The sequence below is a fragment of the Pithys albifrons genome, chromosome 2 (assembly GCF_047495875.1).
Source record: "Pithys albifrons albifrons isolate INPA30051 chromosome 2, PitAlb_v1, whole genome shotgun sequence".
Classification (NCBI taxonomy): Eukaryota; Metazoa; Chordata; class Aves; order Passeriformes; family Thamnophilidae; genus Pithys; species Pithys albifrons.
Genome location: NC_092459.1, coordinates 110,960,977 through 110,986,128, shown reverse-complemented (window position 1 = coordinate 110,986,128; position 25,152 = coordinate 110,960,977). Strand labels below are relative to the sequence as shown.

Sequence of the window (25,152 nt, the reverse complement as noted above, 5' to 3'; positions counted from 1 at the left end):
AAGATCATCTACTGCCTAATTTTTCAGCTTACATATCCCTGTTTCAACAAAAAAATAAAACAATCAAACCGATTTATAGTGCTTGCATTTTCTTGATTGTGCCCTTGAGATTTCCCAGCAGGAGGAACTGCAAAGGTTCAGACAAGCATAACCCTGAAAATCCTCGAACATGGGAGATGTTTGCCCTTTCCTTCCCTCCTCGGGGTAACTACTTAGAGATGGATAGCTCAGACTGGCATAGCAGAACTAGAATCTGGCATTCAAACCTTTCTGAAATGCATTTTTATAGTATTTCAGTACATGAGAGGTCAGATGTTCTATGGTGTTTCTTTTGGAGGAATTTTGTATTTGCTGTGGTTTCCACAAGGCCGGGATTCATCAAGGATATCTCTCTCAAAATACTGCAGAGCAATGCTAAATATGCTGGTTCTGAAAAAAAAAAATTAAATCTAAATTATATTTTCCAGGATCATAAGGGTTTAGGCTTTTAAATTAATTTTTAGATTGCAAAATAAAAGTGCCTAAATGAGTAGCCACCTCTTCCCAATGTCTTTTCTAGACAGCAGACAGAGATGCAAACCAAGCAATTACTGATGTAAGACATTGGAGACTTCTTCCATAGTGGGCTATGTCCCAGCATATCCATAAAAAAGCATAGCTGTGAATAATAAAAGTGGCTCCATGTGGTTTTATATGGACTGGGATCTCCCAGGAGCATTGTTCAATCTACTTACATGGGATTACATCTGCTAAGAAGTAACCTGGGCTGCTCTGTGCTGGGCAGACTGAAGTAATTTAGAAAATCCAGGCTTTGCGGCCAATACCTCCAGGGGCTGTCAGACAATGGAATTACTCTCTCACATGTCCCCTGAGCTGTGGAGTCTATCCTCTTTGTGCTCCTCAGCCTCAGAAAATGTCATCTGAGTCATGTCCTCTAGGAATGAGAAGCTGAATGCCACATGCAACCACTTATGCTGCCTCAAGGACAAAAGGATGACCATCTAGCTCACTTCTCTGCCTCCAACTGCAGCTAAAATCAGGTGCCTTGGGAGAAGGAGGTGCTCACAGCAAGCAAATGTGCATTACCATCTCCCAAGAGATGATATACAACAGACTCTGCAAGACACTGGTCACAGCAGTGGGCTTGGGACCCCAAACAGATGAAGAGATGCTCTCATTCAACAGGTAAATCTGAAAACCTTTCAGGTGTTTCTTTAATATTATTAGTTCTGCTCTGATGATGACGTGTTTCCTGCTAAGAGGCACAGAAAACCTGCACAGGCCTGGGGCTGTGTTACCTCCATCTCCTGTACCCCATGCTGGCACTGCATTGTGTGCTGTGGCTCTGCACAGCCTCTCACTGAACTTGCTCAAAAACCACCAATGTCCTCTTGCCCTGTGACTTGATGGGCCCAACTTTAAAAGCCTCATCTCTTACATGAAGCCAGGACAAAGTATGCTATTCACTGACAAAATATGCCATTCACATTCATAAACCCCCAAGAACCTCAGTTTCGTTGCTTTTTGTGGATCTGCTCTTTCTGCTGGAGATGGTGACCACAAATTACCACAGTGCTCCTGGGGAGAAAAATAACCAACTGTTCTGTTTTCTGTGACTTTCTCCCATCTGTTTTCCAAGGAAAGACACACACGGGGTCCTCTGTGGCTAAGATTTGCTCTAAGCTACAACAGCACACAGTTGAGGTGCCAACTTCTATCATGTTTCAAGGCAATTGGACTTCAGCTTCTCACACTTCTGCTCTGGAAGTCTGAGCACTTCTGAGGACTGCTGTGAGATTTCAGCTGATTTACACAGATCCAACCTTGGAGTTCTTCACCACCACACAGATAAATGGGGCTTACTGCAACAAATACAGCAGCTCTCTAACTGGTAAATGGACATTTGTCTACTTTGCAGCAGAATTTGAATGAAGCCTCTGAGTTGTCTGTGAGTGGTCAAAGTTGGGACGGAGGACACAACCCCATATGGTGGAAAAGAAATGGAAGAAAGGAGTGTGCACAAGGCAAACAGGTGGAATCAGCCTGTGTCCTATTCCCAAGGTCTTGTGCTGTTTCACTGGCACAAAGTCTGCTGTTTACTCTTTGCCTCCTGCTATGCATAAATGCCAAGTATTTATTAGAACAAATTATTGGAAATAATAATAAGCCAAACAGAAAATCAATAAAGATTCATTTATAAAAAAAATGTTAATAGCCAGGCCAAGTTAAAGGATCTCCATGTCAAATGAATATTCAAGGCACTGAAAAATAAGTATCAATGAATTACAGCAGTTCACCTAAAAGGATGGTAAATGTAGTCTCATTTTTCATTCCTACCAGGCATGAAAAAAGTTTTCACACAATGAAATCACTGGATGAAAGTACAGCATGTATGTGACTTAAGTTTATTAACTTAACTTTCTATCAGTTTGCCCAATTTAGTTAAAACAGATTAATCACTGTAGAGTTCCTCCTTATTTGGAATAAAAGGGTTCAATTTCTAGTAATTTTTATTTCTTCATTTCTCATATTTGTCTTGTTAAAAGAGCTCAATTGTTCCTCACCATATCCCACTCATGCCATGGCAAATATCTATCAGGCAATGTCTTTTCCTCAGCACTGTTTAGCCCACAAGATTAATAAAGGCAGACCACACAGACATCCTCCACCCATTTCATGGCACTCTAAAAAACCCTCTTACCACAAGACACTCTTCAATTATTTCCTTTTCTTCCCCTGCTATTACTTTTTCTGAGCAGCATCCATCATCATCTTAATGGAACTCTCATCTCAGTTCACACGAGTTGTTTTTTTTCCTATGACTTTCTATGGTTGGGGTCATTCTCCTCCTTTTATGGGACACTGAAGCAGGATGTGGTAGTCAGTGTGAAGATGAGGGAAGGTGTAGGCAGCTGTGGTCCTCTTTCAGACTGCAGGAAAAAAAGGATGACAAACATTAAGATAAACAGAAAATTAGGAAACAAATCAATTTAAAAAAATCTAAAATTGGTATGGATATTTGAGGAAACTAATGCTTTGGGCACTTTCAGGTCACAAAAAGCATGAATTGTATAATCCCAATGAATAGCTTTTATAACATCATTGTATGTTATTCATGTTTCCTGGTGTGTTTTTCTTCCCTGGATGGTAACCACAGAAACCAGAACTCAAACAAAAAGCAGCATGGTGATATGGCACAGAATGATACTCCATGCATTTGTAATCTGTGACTGCCAGAAAGACAGAAAGAACACCAGGGTTGCCTCAAGATGTGTATTAACCCTCAGGATATCACACATATTTGAAGAAAAAAACTCAAATCTTTTAAGGTCTAGACCACAATTAAAAAGCCAGCCTTGATCAAGAGTCGTCATACAGTTGTTACATTTATTCTAGGTTGGTGGTTTGGGATTTTTTTAAATATAGCTTTATTTTCAGTATGCCAGTGTCTACACTTAAATACACTTGATCCATTTTTCAGTTTTCCTAATTTTGCATCTCACTCTTCACCCTGTGCACTCCACCTCTTTTCAGGGATGATCCTACCCGACTTCTTTATGCCCTCTCTCCATACACAATAATTATCAGCCCTGAGAAGTCAAGAGGGCAACTCCTCACAGAACCCTTAAGAATGATGAATGAGCCAACAAAAAAATTGTGTAACAAACTATTCTAGAAATAATAATTAACTTTCCCCCTGAGTCATAAGGTTTAGGAGCCAGAAGTTTCTTCTGTTCTCTTAAATAAAAAATGACTCTCTCTTACAGGTTTCTAAAGAAAGTGCTATGACAAATATACTAAAGATTTCTGCTGAAATTATTTGGGTTGGCAGTACAGCTCATTGTTTTTTCTCATTTCATACCCAGACGAGGTGATCAAAGTGTAAAGCCCTCGAGTAAGTTGTCTCAAGCACATGGCATCAGCAGAACTTCAACAGAAGCAGCTTAGGCAGACACTGAGTGGTTTTGGAAAATCCCATTTTCCTTATGCAAGATGAAGTTTCACATTAATGGGAATTACTGCAGCTTGATAAGAATAAGTGCTACATCTGTGCTAACCATCCCATAACCAATGAATGGCTAAAATGCCTTTTTGCTCCTAATCTGTGACCTGCTCTTTGGGCTCCCATCAGTTTTGGGATGGTACAGAAGTAGGGACTGAGATCTGTTAAAATAATGCAACTTCTAGCAAAAAAAATTGCTTTAATGGCAAGGTTGGGGATGTGACCAGTAATTAATTTTCAAAGGAGAAGAAATCTTTTAAAACTCTGCTGGTTAGGCCTTGAGAGGCTGAAAACAAAGCCAAGAGAGGGGTTACCTTTTACACATGGCAGGACATCACTGACTGCAACAGTAACTCACAAGAAAAGAAACAATCCCACCCAGTCAAGTTTCATGAAAACTTTTTATTAAAATAGCATTTGTAAATAACACATTTTAGGAAATTACAGAGTCCTAAATGAATTAACTCCTTTATCTCTAATACAAAATAAATTTCTGTTTAATGGAACAAACTATATAACTTATATATACAGACAGCACTTTTTCTTTTCAAACGAGCTACAATTAAAACCAACTACAAAAATCTTCAAAACAGAGAAATGGCTTCAAAATAAACTACTCTAGGGCAAATTGACTTAATATATATATTATTAAATATTGCTACTCTATTACTTTATATTAACTAAAAATTATATTAATTTATATTATTATATTATTCTATGACTTTATACTAATGGTAGTAACTATATATTATTTATGTATTAATATTGAAATATATTAATATTGAAATATATTATATTAATATTGAAATATATTATATTATTATATTACTAAGATGTATTACCACTATATGACATTATCATTACATAATAACATATCATAAAGAGTGACCTACATGGTGGGTTGCAGTTGATTACATATTTTATTATTACACAGTTGCAGCATTGCAACCCCACAATAAACATTTTTAGTCCAAGGTTTTGGTCTCCTTTAGCAATCCAGATGAGCTCTTTTCCTTGGAGGTGCCTTCTCATCCTCATCCGGGAAACCAAATATTTCAAACAGGCCTCTCTGCCAGTTGGGAAAAGACAAAGAAAGGAATTTCTCACATTAAAAAAAATAGAACTGAGCAATTTTAGTACACAAGCCCCAACCAACCCACAGGGGACACATGACTCTGCAGCAGCAGCAGATTTGTTGGTGATGCCTTTTGCATTCCAAGCTCCATCTGTCTGGAGAGTGGTTTTGAAACTCAAGGGGCAAAACAAACTGGAGCTTCTTGCCTCTCTGGATCTGGCCATAGAATTGTTCTAAAATCACTCTGCAAGCTCCCAGCTGGACAGGCCCAAATCCAACGTGCCCACCACACATCTGGTTTGCTACTAAGACTTAGGAGTGGGCAATAAATTTCTTGCTGCACTTTCTGTAGCTGCTCAGGAGCTCGTGGGCTAAAGAGTCAAATAATGCTCTGCCTTGTAAGGTACAACAAAGCCTCCACTTTCACCTGCTTAAAAACATTTTTTTAATTGCTCAGTGGGGCAACACTAACATACATCCCAAAACCCACAATCTCATCTATATATCACACACACAAGAGAGCCCCAACTGGTCAGGGAAAACAGAAAAGGGGAGGCAACAGTTCAGTTATTCAGAAGAGAACTGCACCTACCAGTGCACCTACCAGTTACCAACAGATTCCAGTCCCACTTAAGCCTTTCTTAAGCCTTCTCCCAAATTAGACAGGGCTTTGGTTGAATTTAGCCCCATCTAAAATACCCTGCACACAGGCCATTGCTGACTGTGCCCTGTTACACCCCACATGGCTGCTCTGCTGTCCTACGTGAGGGCAGCAGCTTCCACACAAGTTGTCCCACCTTGACAGGTGACATCACTGTGGGTGAGGTGTTGCATGCTGGACAGAAGACATTAGAGCCCTCTGGTGATGCTGGAGCTGCCTGCTCTTCAACTTCACTGATCTGCTGTTTTTCATCTGCCTTTGAGAGTATTGCACCCCTGACAAATGTCTTGCCAGGCATAATGGAGGGAACACTGCAAGAGACACAGGACAAGGGATTGGAGCTTTGCCTGATGTTTCAGACTCAGCCAGGGTCAGAAGTGGCTTCCAGAGCTTTGAGGGAATTCAGCATGCTGGAGAAGGCAATTCACTTCCATCCTCCATTCCACCCTCACTGTAAGCTTCACCAACATCCCAGCTGACAATGAGGCAGATGGAATCCTAACTTGGAGAGACAGAGCAAGATCCTGCTTTTCATAAACTGAGATTTTTCTGAATGGAACACTTAATCTACTGATCCACATCAGCTCTACTACTCTAGGCCACAAGAAAAGACAGATGGGGTTTACTCAAGTTCAAGAAGGTTTCCAGCAAGAATGAAACCCAACCCCAATCCCACCCACCTTCTTCTGCTGCCCTCTGGAAAAGAAAAAAACAACTAGCAGTCCTGCAGAATGGCAGTCACTGGCAGTCTCAGAAGACAGAAATTGGGCCATACCTGTTCATTGTCTTGTTATGCCAGTTTTTCTCTTGCTTGTATTTTGTCTTCATTTCCTGGAATGTGCGAACGTATTTGACAGATTCCAACTTAGCAGAGAAGTTCTCAACTATATGTGCAATAAGAGACTGAATATCTTCCTGCATGAGAACAAAACAGGGTTTCAGTCTCAAATGTTCACATTTAGAAGGTCAGAAATCTTTTGAGTTTTGTTTGGAAAGTAACTAATCCCTTGTCCAGAGCCAAAACATTCTTGTCAAGCACAAATGGGAAGCAATGATTTATCCTTAAGAAAAAAGCTGAGATCTGGAAAGAATTCTTAAACTTCCCATGGAAATGGACAGTAAACTCAGCAGTGCCCCAGTTCTACTTCTAACCCTTCCACTAAACTGGGATGTCTCCTCTCTGGGAGAACTACTTTATGCCTGTCAACCTCAGAGGCCACGGATGTTTCAGTGCTGAAGCTGCACCTGAACTTACCGCTCGGATGAATTCAAGCAGCTCCACCACAGCAGAGCTGAGCAAGTTACACCTTGTCCCGTTATCCAGCAGAGCATTTACAACTGGTTCCAACAGGTTTCCCTGAATGATGTAGGAGTTATAAAGGTCATCTTTCAGGCCAATTATCCTCCTCATAAAACGAAGAGCAGCTGTGGGAAGAGAAACATTCAAGCATTTAATAAACACACACCACAGCTCTTTGTGGAAGAACTCAAAAACCTGGTGTTCCAAGAGGAAGATGCACCCCCAAAGCAAGAGCATCAAGAAACAGTTGGGGAAAGTGCAGAAGCATCATTTGCTTACAGGTAACCTTTCTTTCTTCTTCTTGGGCTTTCCTGGGTATTTGAAGGTCATCAGGGACCACTGATTTCTTTCTCAAGTTCAGCAGCAAAACTTAAGCATGTGTGAAGTTAAACTTTAACTCTCTCCTGTTCCCCTCCCAGAATTGACCCCAAGTCTTTAAATATCCTGGTTCACAGAATTTCATTCCCTCTCCACAAGGTACACTAGATTTAGGACCTTATTAAAAAAGGACACAGTTCCATGCTAATTAGGAAGACACCTGATCACAAAGGATCCTTACTGTCATGAAGAGTTGAAAGGATCCCTGTGAACTTCAAAAGAGACAACAATTCTCCCCCCCACACCAGAAACTGCACTGGTCTGTGCTTACGGACAGCTGCTACCTTTTTTTCCAAATTGCTTAATGGTAGCCAGTAAAACACAGGAATTCTGAGTTTAAGTGGTACTGGTGCACCTTCCACCCAGGACACACAAAGCCTTGAAGAAGGAAATCACAACAGCTCCATACTCACACAAGGCCAGAAATTTGTGTTGGGATTTCATCAATACCAGTACTCTCCTTAGCAGATCTTTCCTTATAACATACTTCTTCATGTGATATTTGTGCTGTTGCACACAAAATGAAAGCAGCTCCAAAACTGAAGAGAGTATTTCTGCCGTTCGATAATTATCTACAAGAAAAATGAATGTCTTAAGTTATACCAAAGAAATAAAAAATCTGCTGTCATGTACACTGAGCTCAGTTGCTATTCCAGTTTCTGACATGTTTTTAGTGGATTTTGATTTCACTGGATTGCTTAAGGAAGAAGGACATTGGGTCAGAACAAAATGACAAACACAAGTGTGGCTTTTTTGCCTTTGCAGCAAATATTCTTTAAAATTAGACTAGTAAAACTACTACATAACTTGCAGCAGACATCAAAGAAGGACAGCTGTACAAAGCTCAGCATCAAGCTCCATCAGCATTCACAGCTGCAAGAAAGGACTCTGAAACCTCCTGCCAGCAGCAGACCTGGTGGCCCTGGAGGAACAGAAGTCTGCAGCAAGAGTATTCCCACCTGGGATCACAGGCCTACTGCTGTTCCCAGGAATGTAAGTGCCTTCAAAACATTTCAGGATGAAAGGAGGGGGAATTGTCATTACCTTTTTCAGATGATTCTTCTGATGTCCCAGCCAGAAGCGGCGCAGTAAGAATGTGAATGCAACGGTTGTAGAAGAATTTGAGAAATTCTCTTATTTCTGGTTTCTGAAACAGCAAAAACTTCATTAGATGCTGGCATTCACACACAGTCTTTTGAATAAGGAAGAGTAGTAACAGAAGAAACAGCCCACCAAGAATTCTAGTGACTCCTTCAGGTCTGCCTGTATTTTTTTGGTGGGGCCTGCAGCACTGTTTTCACTCAGTGAAGACTGAATTCTCTAACTGGAAAAAATCTGTGAGGCATCCAACCAACCTAGCTATCACCCAAAAGAATTCCCAGTGTGGATGCAAATATTCACCTGAAAATCCCCCATGACCCAAAGTGCTTGACTAAGTGACCTTAAACCACTCTGAAACGCAGTTATTTTTGCCCAGAACAACCTGCAAACCTTTTTTACAGGTATTCTGGTACAATATTATGTATTAAAACATGGATTTGGTTTCACTCTACTGGACTCTCCTCTTTCAGGATTTGTATCCAGCTAGAGGGAGCTGTGGTCAGACAGAGATATGGCACTGACACAAGGGACTGTTTGCTTTAATGCCTGCACAGTGCCCCAGACACATACCTTTTGTTAGCAAAATTAGCCTATATTTTGCTTATTTAAAGTCACTATCAAATCACCCTCCACTCAGTTAAAAACGCCTAAAATTTTTAATCCTCTGCCCACAATAATAGCAATAGAGAGTATCAGAATTTCAACTTTGTTGAGACAGTAATTTCTCCTGCCCTTTGTGTTCTCTTACAGTAGCTTTGTCCTGCATCTTCTTTGGATTAATCAGAATACACAAAATCTCCATTAACTGATTTTCTCCTCCAAGTCCACAGTCAGGATTGTAGATCATTTGCTTAATGGTCACAATGAGAAGTTGGGTATTCTGCAAAAACAAAACAAAATCAACAAAATGAAACCCAAACAAAAAAAATTACTAACAGGAATGGAATTAGTTCCCCAGTTTCTGCAAATATTTTAAATAAAAATTAAACAGAGAAATTGAAATTTTTTGGCTGGTTATTTTCCTGTTTGCCCTAAAACTGGTATATCCAACAATCTCCAAATCACTTTTACTTACCTTGTTACTCTGATGGGCCTCTTTCATTATAAATTCTTGGACCATGGATGGACTAAAGTGTACCAGATAAGACAATATATCTGTAGCAGCAGATCTCACCTGCAGATTTTTCATTCCCTAATAAAAAAGAGGTTTAATTTGTTAGAGTATATCAAGTCTGGCATTTATTATCAAGTGAACCTGCAAAGAAGAGGCAGTTAAAAGTCTGGAGAATGTTTCATTACAAAGTTTATATGAGAAACATGGTAATAAAGTTACAGAAAAATGACAAAAAAGTCGCCAAATCTTTTGCCACTCTTTCCCTCCTTCAGAAAGCACACAAGACTTTCTGTCAACATGAGAGCCCTAATCTAGGCTGGAAAGATTCACATCACCCTCCTTGCTAGAATATCTAAAACACTGATATTCTCTGTTACCCACAATTTATGCATTTCATACCAAAGGACCAGCTGTACAAATCAAGGTGTACAACAATTTCTGTGCTCATTTACAGGCAACGAGAATTCTGATGTGATTTTGTCTGATAAAAGAACCCAATCAAGTTCTGCATGAAAGAGAACCTCCTTCAATGTTCACTCTACCTTGTCACAAGGACTGCATTGCCCACAGACTTCTATATTATGCAAAGTGAAAATAGTAAGAGCAAATAAACCAGAATAGGACTGTGGGCAGCTTTTAGATTCTGAACATTCCAAGAAATTTCCACTCTTTCCAGACTTACAAAAAGGTGCTCAGCACATCCAACAAACCTGGCTAAATGGCTGTGAGCTTTTCTAGTTTTATTAAAATCAGCTGTAAGTTTTCACTTACCATTAGCATTTCAAGAGTTGGAAGAATTCCCAACTTTGCCAAAGCGTTGAGAAATTCATCTCTCTTTGTATGTAACGCAACAAAAAAGGCGCAGAATTCCCTTAAAAACTTCATCTAGTGCATAGGAAAAAAAATAACATCAGGTTTATTTGAGTCAGAAAACTCTCACAAAGGAGGAAACAGTTATAATTTGTAACAGAGGGTGGGTGTAATGGCTGATTCTCCAGAAACACCTCCAAGACTGCACAACCAGCACAACAGTTTCACTCTTTCTGCTTCATCTCTCTCATTTAAAGCATTTGAGGAACCACTGAGAACACTCACCAATTCACATCGTTGCTTATCAGCAGTAGCTTTATCTTTTAACTTTGCAAAAATTTCAGCCAAAAATGTCTCATCTTTCTGCAGAACACACAAAAAGAATGCAATTTACAGAGTGCCTCTGGAAAGTGAAAACATGGATCTTTCAGGATCCCACACTACACAAAGTCAAACTCTCCACACTGCCATTATTTTTGCCACAAACAAGTCAAATGCCAGAGTATACATCCAGCAGGATCATTTCGAGTGCAGACAACATCAACAGGTTATGGGTTGGCTGCAGTCCTGTCCTCCTTAGCCTTACTCAGTAAAACCAGCTTTCCCACTTGCAGGTGCTTTGCTTTGCCAAGATGATAAAGTTTTGGGACTGTTACTTGCTTTTCCGATTCACATCCTCTACTGCCAAGGGATATTTAAGGATATACAGGACACCTTTTCACTTGTAAAGCCTTTTGGTTACCCTGTTCCTTCAGGCCTCAAGAAAACCAGGGTAAACACCATCATCTCTCAAGTGTTTGGGCATTTCCTGCCCTCTCTGTTCATCCCTTTCTTTGCACCCCTTCACATGGAAAAGAGTGTAACAAAAATCCCCAATACAGAATACCAAATGTGGCTTGTTCCCTAAATACCTTCCCAAAACCGGTTCCAAAGTTGTATGTTGCTTGGCAATCAAAGAGAAGGACTTTCAACTCTTTACAAGCCATTAAAAAGTGTTAAAATACTCACTTGAAATCCACTGTTTTGAAAATACAGAATCCAAGGGAGCAGAAAAAAGGGGTAGTAATCAAAACATTGTGCAAATGAAAGCACCTGGGATTAATTTACACAGTGTTCAGCAGCTTTAACCCATTTCCAGACTACAGCCAGAGGGATCTATACAGATCCCATCCATGCCACACTAAAATCACTCACCTGCAACACACTTAAAATCTCCTCTTTGCTGCATCTGATGAAGGAAGAGAGGGTAGAAAGAAAACCCTCTTCAAAGGCAGATGGATTTGGCAAGATGATGGCATGAATGTAGTGTGCTATGGACATCTGGCGGATTCTGTGCCTGAGCTGGGGGTCTCTGACAGGAATAAACTCCTGAAGCTTTACTCTTTCTGTCAAGAACTTCCTGTGCCTCTCTGGCTGAGCCAAACAAGGATCATATTCAAGGCATCCAACAACATCCAGGATACACTCGTCAGAAAACATCACCTCAAACAGAATGGCTTCATCCAGGTACAGAATTCCTCTCACAATGTCAAACAGAAGATGCAGGCCTTCGGTATCCTTGAAGTGCTCCAAGACCTGGAAAAGCTGTAGGAGTTTTGGGATATAGCCTTTCTGTCTCAGGACCAGTGCTACCTTCTCCTTATGGACACGAGAGCGGCGAACAGAGGTCAAGAGGTTTGCAATCTCTCTTAGTCTGTGGAGTTTGCAGGTAGGAAGGTCCATCAAAAGACTAATTCCACTCATTTCTTCAGGTGTTCCTCTTCTGATTCAGGAAGGTCCTGTGCGAATTCCAGAGCACAACGCTAATACCAAAAAGGGAACAAGAGGGGAGCATGACAGGAACAAGTGCTGTGCTAACTTTGTGCTGCTCTGCCCCTCCAACTGCCACAGGCGTTCCAAGCCCTTATGGTGTCACCTGGACTGCAGCCTTCTGATTGGTCCATCCCTCCCCCTCCTGGATTCTGGATCACTGGTCTCACAACTGCCAACGGTCATGACCAACTGACCATTGCTTGTTGTTGACCTCTCAGAAGTTCTGGAACCACTTCCAGCCCCTTCAGGGGGCCTACAAGGAGGCTGGAGAGGGACTTTTCCCAAGGCAGGCAGGGATAGGGAGAATGGCCTTGAGCTGGTTTGATGAGACATATGGAAGAAATTCCAGACTGGAAGGGTGTGAGGCACTGGCACAAATTGCCCAGAGAGGCTATGGAGTGCCCCACCCCTGGAGATGTTCAAGGCCAGGCTGGATGAAGTTCTGAGCAATCTGATCTAGTGGAAGGTGTCCCTGCCCACAGCAGAGCTGGAACCAGATGAGCTTTCAGGTCCCTTCCAAACCTAACTATGTCCAAATTGCCCTCACAGAAATGTGGGACACTTCACCAACTGGAGCACTGAACTGAGGGCTGTAAGCTTTACAGGAGAGAGGCTAAGGAAAGGGGTGTGGAGGGGTTGGGGATGTCAATGTTAAGGAAATTTTCCTGTAGGACCATCCAGGAGCCACTCTGGCAGCCACTCCCACACCACCTGAGCTGGCACCAAAGCCCCTTCGCAGCAACACACCCTACAACATGTTAGAAAAGTCAAATGCCATCTGCCAAAGGTAAGTGCTCTTTTCCCATCTTACACCTACAGAAAACTGCATCTGAAACATGTATGGAATGAGTCCCTGGAAAAACAAAGCAGAAAGTTTTGTGGAAGCCTTTGGAAAACAGGCAACCATGCACAGGCACAAGTTGTGATACTTTTGCTGCTCAGAATCTTTTTAATAGAGAGTTTTTACTGGAAGACATTGATTTATTTTTAGCAAAATGAATCTTGCCAGAAATTAGTTTTGAGGAGTATCTCATTTGGACTTTAAGCTATGAGGCTACTCTTCATATTTCTGACACCCTGCTTCATTTCTCCTTTGAAAACAAATTTTTAAAAGGAAAGTAAATCTTAGAAATGAGGGAGAGTAGAATTAAAATGTTTCATGCCTAGTCATACTTTTTTTTAAATTTTCATTTTATGAAAATGCTCAGAACTGAATTTTCATCTCAATTAAAACATTACAAAACCAAGAAAAATGTTTCTACCTAGCCCATTAAAAATGTGCAAAAGCACTTTGTGGAATATGAATTGAAGAGTGTTTTATCTCCAAAGAAACAGAGATCTGTCTTTCTATTTGTGGGGAAAAAAAGTGATGAAAGCATTTAATGAAAAACATACATTTGAAATTAAAAGAAAGGACTTTTAAAAAACTGGCTAAAACTTTCAGCAACTAGCTATGAAGTGACAGTTTGGAAATCAAGTGATAGGTTAGCTAGGAATAATTCCCACTTTCCAAAACACCAGTTTTGTAAAGAGCATCTCATCTCCATTCCCAGAGGTGGCATCCTGCAGACCGCTGCTCTCAGAAGGTTGGGAATGATTTATTACCTTGCAGTGATCCTCAGAGACACAATTTGCAAGTGTAACACAGGCTTTTCCCATTACTCTGGAGAGCATTAACCAGGCTGGGTAACTCCTCTATGCAGCCTGGCACCACTGCAGACCTGAGGACATTCCCAATCCATGCAGGCTGTGACTTTTAGCTCTCCATACATCCCATGGACAAAAACAACCATGCTGCAACATTCCAGCATCTCTTTTGGTCTCAAAATGCTGCTGTCTCCTGAAGACCACCACCAGCTGTAAGAGTCAGAGGCAGCACTTTAGGGCACAAAAAGTTCCAGCTAGTGCTGACAGATGCTTTGCTCGTCAACTCCTTTAATGGTTAAAGATAGATTCAGCTGGTGCTTTATCCAGAGGGAACAGACTGTTGGAGCACAGGGTGGGAGGTGTGACACTTCCCAGTTTTTGTGGCTGGTTTACACTGGGTTTACTTATTTCTTCAGTTCTCATGAAAATCACAGGCATGTTTCACATTATTGGAGTCAGCTGTTCAGCTCTGCCAAGATATCCAGGGAATCCTTCAGTGGGAACCAGATGGATATATATCATCAAGACAGCCTTGGCTATCAAGGATCTCAGACTTCCTCCTCAAAACCAGCAGCATACCCTGAATCCTGCTGATTTTCAGTGCTTTCTGAGACTTCTAAATGTCTTTGTTGATTTTTAAATCAATAGCATTAAGTGCCTGAGAATGCACATGCTTTGGAGAACAATAAATATATGAAGGATTCACACTAGAGCCACATAGAGATGCCCTGGCATTGTCCAAGGCAGTTCCTGATGAAGCACAGCTTGCTCATTCCCTGCTCCATGTCAGGCATAATCAGAAGGAAGAACTGCTTAGTCCAACAGAGATGTTACTTTTGCAAACCCATTTTTCTTTGCCACCATTCAGCCCTTGTAACACTGTTTAAATCTGTATCAACACAACCCAGAGCAGAGATGCAGAGAGAGAAGCATTCCTGGGCCATATAGCTTTGATGGAGAACCAGGAATTTGAAGTCTCTGTCTGCAATCCATGGAAAGTGTGAGGAGCTATAGGGCTACCAGTGATCCATAAGAAATGCCAGCTCTAGGGATGCATCAGAAAACACCTCTCCTTCTGCACAGCTTTGGCGCCTGACTCCAATGCCCTGATCCATACAGGATGTGGAACCCCAGCACTGGAATTTGGGGCAGCCCTGGCATTTTCCACTCTGGCAAAGGGCTGTCAGTTCTGCTGATGGAAAAATTTGTATTTCACCCAAGCAGAGGTCAAAATTTAAAAGGTAATTCAGCTGTCAGCAGCCCAAGTGCAAGACATTTTCTGATCTTTCCATTCCCAAGTACCTGATACTGTAATTTCTCAGTCTGTTCTGTCCAGTACCATGGTATTCCTGCCTTCTGGGACATCAGGGCCTGCTCCATACACCAGAGTTTAATGCATAATCAGTGAATGAAAGGATGTAAGTGGCTTCTTCAGAGTCCATTTACCAGCTCTTGTGTGTATTAAGAGTTGTGACCTGTTAATTGATGGAAACCAAGAGGACCATCTCCCCAGTACTGCCATTACAAAGAACACAGAGAAATACATCACTAAAACCAAAATTTTAGAAACCAAGGTCAACTTGTGCTGAGCTCAGGTAATACTCTATCTGTTGAGTGGATAAATAGTCATTTTATTCTTTTCCTGTTTCTCTGCAACTAGATATCAAGCAGGGCTGGTGTGTCTTCTGCTGAAGTGGGGAAGTGAAAAATATCAACTCCGAATATTCTCTGTATTTTGGAAGGTATAATAAAGGAAAACCATGAAAGGGCTTTACACATCTGATAAGTAAATACTCCTCATGTGCTTACTAGTCAGGAATATGTTTTTAAATGAAAATATTTAATTAAAAAAAACACCTCTTTTCTCAATGGGAATGAAAGACCATGGAATGTCCTATGCTGTTTCCTCCCTGCCAAAGGGACTGCTCCCCCAGCAATGCTCAAAGCTTTTTGTTACATGAGAAAATCAGTGTGAAGAGTGGAGTAGTAGCATTTATATGGTGAAGAGAGATTTAAGGGCCTTAAACAAAAGATAAGGAGATGTACAGCCCTTCTTGCAAGAGCTCAATGTGTCCTGAGGCCTCTGTGATCTGCCAGACTGGACTGAGGTCAAAATGGACCCAACCAACACTTCCCAGCCCTGCTGGATATCCCTCAAAGAGACACACAGATGTTCAGCATCTTTGCTGTTAAAGCAAAGCAGCTTGGTTTGTTCTAATCCATCTTAACATGGGGAACAGAAGGATTGCAGAGTCCAGGGATACCACCCTGAGCAACTGAGGAGGGCACCAGAGAGCCCTTATAAGTGTATTTGGGCTAATCCATTATCAATACTATAATTTCATTAGATATTTTTATATGTTATCATTAGCTGTTGTACTTTATTTGTATTGTTATTACAATTAATCTTATACCTAGAATAAGAAGTTCCAACAAACCACAGAGTCCAGCCTCAAAAAATCCCTTTTATTTCCCTATTTTTAGTCATTGGGATCTGAGATATATAATTTCTAGCTACAAACATTTCTACACTGAAATCCCTACAGATAAAATCTTTTAGATCTCAAGTTTGCCCCTTTGCATTTTAGCAAAATTATAACACAACAGAGTTGACAGAAAAAGACAGAGGGAGCAACTGTTGGAGTGGGTGCCCAGAGAGCTTCACCTCTACCCAGGCCTGTTGGACTGCTCTAATTCCCAGTGCATTCAGGCAGAAAACCTTTCACTCCAGTCTAACCCAACTGCAAGGACAAAAACCTGTGGCAAGACTGGATAAGACCTGCAAAGCTCATTATTTTGTACTAAGCCACAGTACAGTCATTTTCTTGCACAAGCCAGAACATGCCAAGACCCTGAACTGGCACAGAAAAATATGTGAAAGTTTCTGATTTACAAAAAGTTAAGGAAGGTTCATGTTGCCAGAAAATTGTAGTCACCAATTTTGCCTCAGTGACAGTGGTCAAAAGCTTTCCTGGGCTGCTGGGAAAGAGCTTGGAATTTGAAAAAAAATTTCATTCCAGTGTTCAGTCTTAAAGTAGCACTGTGTGCTACAGCCAAATGGCAGAGGAGCCTTGGGTATTAAACAGATCAAGAGATTTAAAGGTGGCATTTTTTGACAGCCTGTATGTCACATTTCCTGCCTTTTATGTTTGAGTGGCACCTAAGAATAGGCTGAAGATGAAAATATTTTAGTTCTGAAATAACCTAATTCAGCCTTAATGGCTTCCTAGGAGAAGCACCATCCTCCTTAAAATGAAAGGGACCTATGTATACATTTATTTCTGAGGGAACTGGGTGAACTCTAAATACAGCATGTAAGAGTCCAGCAGGTCCCCTTCATACACACCTTGCTGTCAAGTCTGCAGCCCCTTCAGAGAAGAGTTGCAAGAGGTTTGGGCATCTAATCAGTGGATGTGTAGGGGAAAGTACTTTCACCCATGTTACACATGTGAGAAAAGCAGAGCAGGCCAGGCTGGAGAGCAGCAGCCAAAGGGACTGGCAGGATGGGTGCCCTGCTGGCACAGCATCCAGCACACAGCTGGGACATGACAGGACACCTGAAGGAAATTCCTGTGGGATGCAGAGTTTTAGTCAGCCTCCATCAGTCCTAGCAAGCCAATGGTTGGGGAAAACCATCACAACAAAGCAAACTCAGTATTTCTGCTACATCATAAAACCCTTCCCAGAAGTACTAAAGCTTTAATTAAATTGCTGTTTTCAGACATTCGATTTTAAAGACTAACCACATTTCTGGGAATATTGTCTTTTAACAACTCTAGTATATCAGAGCAGTGTACTTTATATAATTAAACCAATCTCACAGCAATTTCCAGACTGGCTGTGCAGCACAGCAGTCCCTGGGCAATCCACACCTTATTCAATATCTTCCCTTCACTTAGATTGCACTTGGGAGGAGTGGGAGGAGTGCTTTGACTCAGAGAAGAGATAGAAAATCATAAAATGGATCTTTTCCCAACCACCTGGACCCTCTTCCCTTCCCAGCTATGCAGCCTCAGGCCTGAAGGCCACATTCCCTCATCTGAGATGCGTGAGCAGGGTTTACTAAAAACCAACCCCAAATGGCAATCACACGTACCTGAGGCAGCCCAGCTTTTCCATGGAAAAAGTAGGAATAAATAGCACAGTTGGTATAAATCAAAACTGCCTTGAAATGAACTGGAAGTACATCAGTAACAAGGGATCTGGTCCCTCTGACTTAAATAGATTTCAGTTTATTTCCCTCACTTTTCAAATTCAGAGATAGACCACTTAAATCAAATACTCCATTTCAAATTATGACCTTTCTTCAAACTAAAGATAACGAATTCTGAGCTATTATTTACTTCCGAATTCCTTTGCAGGTACTGCAGTCCTAGTTATTCAAACATAATCACGAGAGGAAAAACAAAGGTTCTTCCTGTAATTATATTTCAAACACTTCATTTCGAGATCATTAAATCTCTGGTATCTTCCACTCTGCAAGCACCCTCTCGTGTTGCTGCTTCTCAAACTCTAGGGAGCTGCTTCCCAGCTAGGGAGCCATTAATACTGCAAATATCATAATATTGCCATTAATGGAACACTCAGTAAGGTGCCCAAGCAGCTGACATTATTTCTTCTAAACTGTAATCTCTTGAATTTATTGACCATAGACTTGAAATGACACGTGCTGTTGTGCTGCTAGCTCACTGCTCCCAAGAAAGGCCATTCCACTCTTTTTCAAACTTTTAGCACTATAAAATGTTGTCAGAGGATTTTTTTTCTTTTTCTTTCCCTTCTGCCATTCCTTTGCTCTTTCTTTACTCTTCTCTAGTAATTTATGAGTACATTTAATAGCAAGATCATCACCTCAAGGGAAGGTCAGATCAGTGGTGAATGGACAGTGAGAGTGCAATGATCTGAGACCTGTCACTGCCCTATCACAAGGAACTACAGAAAGTCAGCACAAGTTCAACCTGCATTCTTCCATGAAATGAGGGAAAACTGTTCTATCCTCAGACCCCAGAGATATTCTGAGAATCCCCCCAAGGCACTAAACCAGTGTTTTAAAGAAAGTTTCAGTTCTAGACCATGAACTTTTTTTCAAAGCACTTTTTTTTCAGAAGAAAATCAGGATGATTAGGATCATTATAACTTCCAGGGTTATTTTGCCAGAGAGTATTTACGTTCTTATCCTGAGCTTTCATGGGTATTTTCCAACATGATGCTGACAACACAACATTCCTCACAAGCACAGTGTGCCCAGGGCAGCTCCCCAGAACTGGGTGACATTTGGTTCCTGCAGAGCCTTGCAAGAGGGAATCCTTCAAGGAGCACAGGGGATATAAACAAGCAGAATAAAGAACAGGAGTAAAGGTGACTATTAATGTTTGATGGTGCTGATACTGCAACACTTAAGTGGCTTGTAAAAGCAGGTGATTTAAAAGTGCCTGAATCCAGAGTATTGTACCAAACAAGTGCTGGTTTGAAGGAGATTAGAACAGCATTTGTGCAGGAGCAAACCTCCTGCCTGCTGGAGTGCACTCTGGATTCTGGAGGAATTGCATTTCCAATCCAGTTGTCAGTTTGTTTAAGCAAAAACACATTCAACCCAAACAACGTTTTCTTCCCAAAGTGGCTAAGCACCTTCACAAAGTGGATTGATTCTGGAGTCAGCAGTTTTCCCTAACTGTTGATAAACTCCAAAGCTGAGAGGACAGTCAGCAGTTAAAGCACTACTGTGTGTTTGTGTGTGTGAAATCAGGGAGTACAGAAACAACGTCTGGGAAATCAGGAGGATTGTTTTGGTTTTTGTTGAAGAATGGTGATGCTCAGAAGGATTTGCATCAGCTCCCCAGGAGCAGCTCTGACGTGCTGCTTTTCTTAATGGAGTCAGCTCATTACATCCAGAACAGAGAATGTCACTAATTTCCTTTCTTCAAAATTAAAGATTGACAAATGTGAAAGAAGTGAGCTGGAATATAACAAAAACCAAGGCAAAGTTTATGAAAATCACTGTTCTGTACTTAATTTGTTCTTTTTAAAAACTGTGTATACTCATAAAACATTGCAACCAGCTGTTGTTGGTAGACATAAAGTGGTTATCACTGTTATAATCAAAATCATAACGAGCTTCCTGACGTCAACACAAGGCTCAAAACACTGTCCTCTGAAGCATAGAAAAAGAAGTGAATAAATACTACTCTCTTTAAAAATGCCATTTTATATGACTAGATTAAAAAAAAGGTTTTGTAAATTGGTTTGTGTCTTATCCATGCAAAATGCTGGATCAATTTTGAAAATGTGGAAGTTCAGACATTTTAATTCCTAGAAAATATTAACAGAGTCATGTTGGTGCAACTACCAGAAGAGGAAGTATGTTTAATATCAGCATGAAAGTGTTCAGAAAATAAAGAGATCGAATGCATAAAAATATTGGAAAAGTAAAGAACAATTATTGCCTGAACTTTGTTGCCTGGTATTACTTCACTCTCTGTTACCTGCTATATTGAGTGTTGACTGTTCATGCCATCAAGTTCAAGACAAAAAGAGGAATTCAATCCCTTTACAAGAATCTCAGTAAATGTTTTACTGTATCAGGGCAGGTATGTGAGAAATTACCAAAACAACATTGCAGGGCTTTGAGTTTCTTTTTTTTTTCCAGAGAGGTGTTCAGTGATGAACATTCTGTATTTCTCTGCAATTAAATTTATCTCAGTGTATGGAAAAAAACCTGCGAATTTTGAGTGTGGGAACTCAGGTTTAACCAACAACAGGCACAAACAGGGAAGTGATACTTGGGGAAAAGCATTGACAGGATAATAAGAAAATCTAACTACACTGTAAGTTGCTTTCACTGAAAATAAAGGCTGATTCTACCCAGGGGGAGAAGCACTTTCTACAGACACTGGAAAGTTCATGTAACAACCAACAGCCAGCTAATATTTTTTTTCTTGGTCTTATTTCTAATCCAGCTTTCAAACCTTAGTCTGCTTCCAGGACCAGCAAGTGTGAGAATCCATTCTAGGAAGTTAAAAAACAAACAAACAAACCAAACCCCTTCTTAATGACTACACAAATTTGAAGTTAAGGACAAGATTATCTTGAATTTACAGTAATTTAATTTCCTTTAACAGCAGAACAAAATTTATTCTCCTTTGCAGTCAAGTCTTTTTATGGCAATCCATCAAAATGAGGTAATAATATTTAAATGTCCCTTATACTACTGTAGTAGCAGAGAGTCCCTGAGGCATGAGAATCAGATGTCATACACACACAAGCAAATTAACACAAAATCCCCTCAAGTGCCCACATCTATTTTTATCATCTAAGTATACAAAGAGATAACAGGAGTGAGGCTGAATAAAAATAAACCCACGGTCAGCTTATAGTTGTCCATCCTGCTCATGTTTTTTCATCAGGAAGGCAACTGAGGTGCCTGAATATTTTAAGAATTGCAGTGTAACTTTGATCTATGTTAGAGTATTGTGAGCAGAATTGGAGAAAATCTGGATTTTGGCAAAGCTGTTGGAAACACCACATATCTTATAAATGAATTTACTCCCAAGTGATCTAAGCAGAGCAGAGCAGACAATTCTATAATTATTTTCTTTTCTTTTTCTCTAACATAATAAGAAGTACATCCTCCTTTGATTTATGTTGTAGGTGGTGGTTTTCTGGTTTTGTTTGAGTGTTGCTTTCTTGGGTCTTGGAAGGTTTTGCTGTTTTCTCTTGTGCTGGTGGTTTGGGGGGTTTTGCTTTGCTTTGGTTTTTTTTTTTTTACCACCAATGCAGAAGGCTGAGAAGGAACATGAAGAATATTCTTCTATGAAATCATACTTTTTAATCAGAGTAATGAAGGGAAAGCCATAGTAAATAAACAGTATAGTGAGTTCTTACTGAGGTCACAGGAAGTTTCTTAATGTAGCATGATAGTGCCCTCCAGGAAACCCTGAGAGACCTCATAAATTCAATGTCATTACAGAGCTGCCTTCTAAATATCCTAATAGTGAGTCTAGCTGGCATTAAGGAGAGTGATTAAACAGGCAGAGGGAGCAAGTTTTCTCCTCAGAAGCAAGTGAAAAAGCACTGGCAATCTGCATTTTGACCTGGTTTTTATCTCTTTTTTGTTCTTTTTAAAGTAAAGCCACAGCTCTTTTATTCAGCAACCGTGATTTGTCTTACAGGGCCATGTAAAAGCTCCATCTGAGGCCACGGCCCGTGTGTGGGATGTCACCAAAAGCAAGAGCAATGAGGATTTGTTTAAAGTGTTGATGTCAAGGCAGTGTTGAGGTATGGGAGCCAGTGCAGATGTCAGAAATAAAGTGGTCACTTGGGAGAAGTTGAATAAAAGGTCCACATGAGCTCATCCCGATAGCGACACAGAATTTATCCCACAGCAGCAGCCCATGCTGACAGTCTTAAGTGTATTTGAGCAAAAGCCTCACATATACCCCAACTAAAATAGAAAGGGATAAAAGCAAAAACATAACTGAGGTTATCTGCTTATGTCCTGGACATACAAGGATCCAGTACAATTCTTCCATTAACAGGCAGCAAAGTCTCCAGGTTCTCCATTCCATGTTTGCAAAGCAAGGATTGAAACCATAAGGACGTGAACCAAGGACCACAAGGGCACATTTTCAGTGAGCTCAGCCTGCCAAAAGCAACTGGGTAACCTGAAGGAAACCTTCCTCCATCACACAGGCACCATCACCTTGTGGAACACCCAGCACAAAGACAACACAGGCCTGTAGGATGTTACAACACCTGAGCACTACAGGGAGACTTTTCTTGCTTCCATTTTATCCCATCCAAGTATTTGAGAAATTACATCACAATAGAATTGCAGGATAGAACTGAAGTGGCAGACAGAAAAGGCAGAGAGAGCAACTGGCCCACTTTAGACACGATGGGATTTCACATAAATGAAGGAATCACAGGATGATTTATGTTAGAAGGGACATCAGACCAATCCACCACCCAAAGCAAGCTGCTTTAACCTGATTTGCAAGAGTTATCTTAGATTCATTGTTGAAGAGCCACAGGAAGACCAATAGAAGCTGTTCTGGCCTGGGAGAAACACTTTAAAAGGATTAACAACATTCCATAACTATCCACTTTGCCACAATCCATGCGCTGCTACTGTCACTAGAAACATTTACAGAGAGAATTATTTCGTTCACGTAAATGTTCATTTAAAAGGTGCAATTAGGATTTCTATATAAGTACTCTATTTACAAATATATTCTCAAACCTTTTGCTAAAGCTATTATTTTTTTCACTCAGAAGTAGAAATAAATTCAATTGAGCTATCTGATAATTCACAATATAAAATTCCAAGTCTTGGAAAGAAAAAAGGTACAGCCTGTGTCAGAAGTACAAATTTAGAAGCTCTTGCAGAAAATCTATTCACCCTGCAGCCAGCACACAGAAGCAGCATTTATTTACTCTTTTGATGTACAAATAAAGCCTGAGAACATTTCTCATATCCATTTTGATATCTCTATATGCATTACTTGCAGTGATTCACGTTGGCTGAAATGAGGTTGTATCAAAACTTTGGTTGTGTTCCTTTGATAAACATCTCACAGATTTCCCCCTTTCAATATTCTCAGCCTCAAAATGACATGATTGATGGCAAACAGATTGCAGAGTAATGCTACTTTAATTAGAAGTAATTACAAAGTAACAGGGGAAAAAACCACGCCTGTTGCAGTACAGTTCAGTATTATGCATAAAGAACACACTTTTAGAAAGCCCCAGTAAATGAGAAGTAACAAGTGTTTTGGACTAAAAAACTGGAAATCATAAATTTTTTTTGTTGACATTTCTGCAATTTTTTTCTAGAACAGCATGAACACATCATTGAACCCCATCACTACTCATTAGACAACACACTTGCATTTTCACTGGTAAAAAAGACACTTTAGAATAGAATTATTTACTTATAATTAAAAGATGGGGAAAAACAACCAGTCTTACCTTCTTTTCAAAGGATATGCCAACATTCCTGCCTGCAAAGTCTGTTGTTCCAGTGATTCCCACTGTTTCCTGAGTGGCTTCTGGGCATTGGATGGACTTTCCTTCTGTTCTTTCAGTGCTTCTGCTCTAACTCCACATGCACACAGCAGGAACTCCTCAGTGCTGATTTTAAAATAACAGGTTGTCTTTTCCCGTGGTTTTTCTGTACAGACACAATAGAAACATCGAACCGGTGAGTTGTGCTGCTGTCACTCAGCCAGTGGAAGTGTTACTGAGAAACACAATGCCAAGAATTAATGTTTACAGTGGAAAAAGGCACATCAAATTGACTTGTAAAGGGTCTGCTGTAGCATTATTACTAATTGGCATCTTACTAGGTAATTAGATGGTCATGTAGAGTACTGGAGTGATAATGCAAAAATAGATAATTTATGGGAGAAAAAATACTAGGCTGATGTGTGTGCTCAAAGTCATGAAGTGCAGAGTAGACAAAAAAAAAAATCAATAAAACAACCTTAAATCCTCTCAACGTCATTCTGGGGTAACTCTTTGTCATGATGATAAAAGGGCACTAATTACACATTCAAAGTAACTGCATTATATCATTCCCAATAAAAGAGCATCAAGATGGAAATTCTTGGAAATAGCATGATAGTTACAGTGAAGCACATGCATCATTCCAACCTTAACCATTCCATTTTGTAAGAGTTTCAGATCAAGGTGCTTCTTGCATGCAAGCACCCTATAAATCCAGATAAAAGCTTGGGATATACTCCTTCCAATCTATTCTCATCAGTTACAACAAAAGGCAGGGACTGAAAAGAAAAACAACTGTGGGAATAAAAGAAAATAATAAAAAATTGCCTGTAACATCAAAACCATTCAGTTTTAAAATCAAAATTCTGCTAATGATTAGAAAGTCACCAAAAATTATGTAGTGCCACTGAATTTTCCCAGCATTCCCAGCACAGGAAAGGCATTCCTAGGAAGAAGACTTTCCTCAGGGCTGAGAATTTGTTCCTTACTCTCATCCTACCTAAGAAAAAAAGAAAACAGTTTTTAAGACCAAATGTGCAGCAGGGCAGCCTGTGCTGTTTGGAAAATCCTCCTGTCTGAACTTTTGAGGGGCAAGAGACAAAATGTCTCATCTGTCAGACAAAGCCAGGGGTGGTGGAGAGTGTTCTGTGCTTTGCAGAAGAGCCTCCCCACTGCACAGGGTCTGACTGGCAACACTCTGGGGGGCACAGTGACATCCCAGTAACCTGGAACATTTCAGCAGGTGTCATTC

At 40.4% G+C, this 25,152-nt stretch overlaps 1 protein-coding gene across 1 annotated transcript; it reads right to left on the bottom strand.

The window, feature by feature from the left end:
- Positions 1-4,849: 4,849 nt before the first annotated feature.
- LOC139668496 (serine/threonine-protein phosphatase 4 regulatory subunit 3B-like) lies at positions 4,850-24,058 on the bottom strand. Its single transcript, XM_071548095.1, has 12 exons — positions 23,865-24,058; positions 11,637-12,220; positions 10,728-10,805; positions 10,404-10,517; positions 9,594-9,710; positions 9,267-9,398; positions 8,462-8,564; positions 7,831-7,989; positions 6,995-7,164; positions 6,515-6,654; positions 5,876-6,050; positions 4,850-5,072 (listed from the first exon to the last, which is right to left on the bottom strand). Exons 2-12 carry the CDS (start codon positions 12,183-12,185, stop codon positions 4,992-4,994), a joined length of 1,818 nt encoding a protein of 605 aa, XP_071404196.1. The 5' UTR covers positions 12,186-12,220; positions 23,865-24,058; the 3' UTR covers positions 4,850-4,991.
- Positions 24,059-25,152: the final 1,094 nt, after the last annotated feature.

Bases quoted from the DNA above. Each gene is read 5' to 3' on its own strand.
- LOC139668496 (XM_071548095.1), bottom strand. From the start codon at position 12,185: ATGAGTGGAATTAGTCTTTTGATGGACCTTCCTACCTGCAAACTCCAC. The intron at 9,711-10,403 runs GTAAGTGAAAAC...CTTTTTTATTAG, and splicing joins CAACTCTTGAAATGCTAATG to GGAATGAAAAATCTGCAGGT. The intron at 5,073-5,875 runs GTGGGACAACTT...CCCAACTGGCAG, and splicing joins CAGTGATGTCACCTGTCAAG to AGAGGCCTGTTTGAAATATT.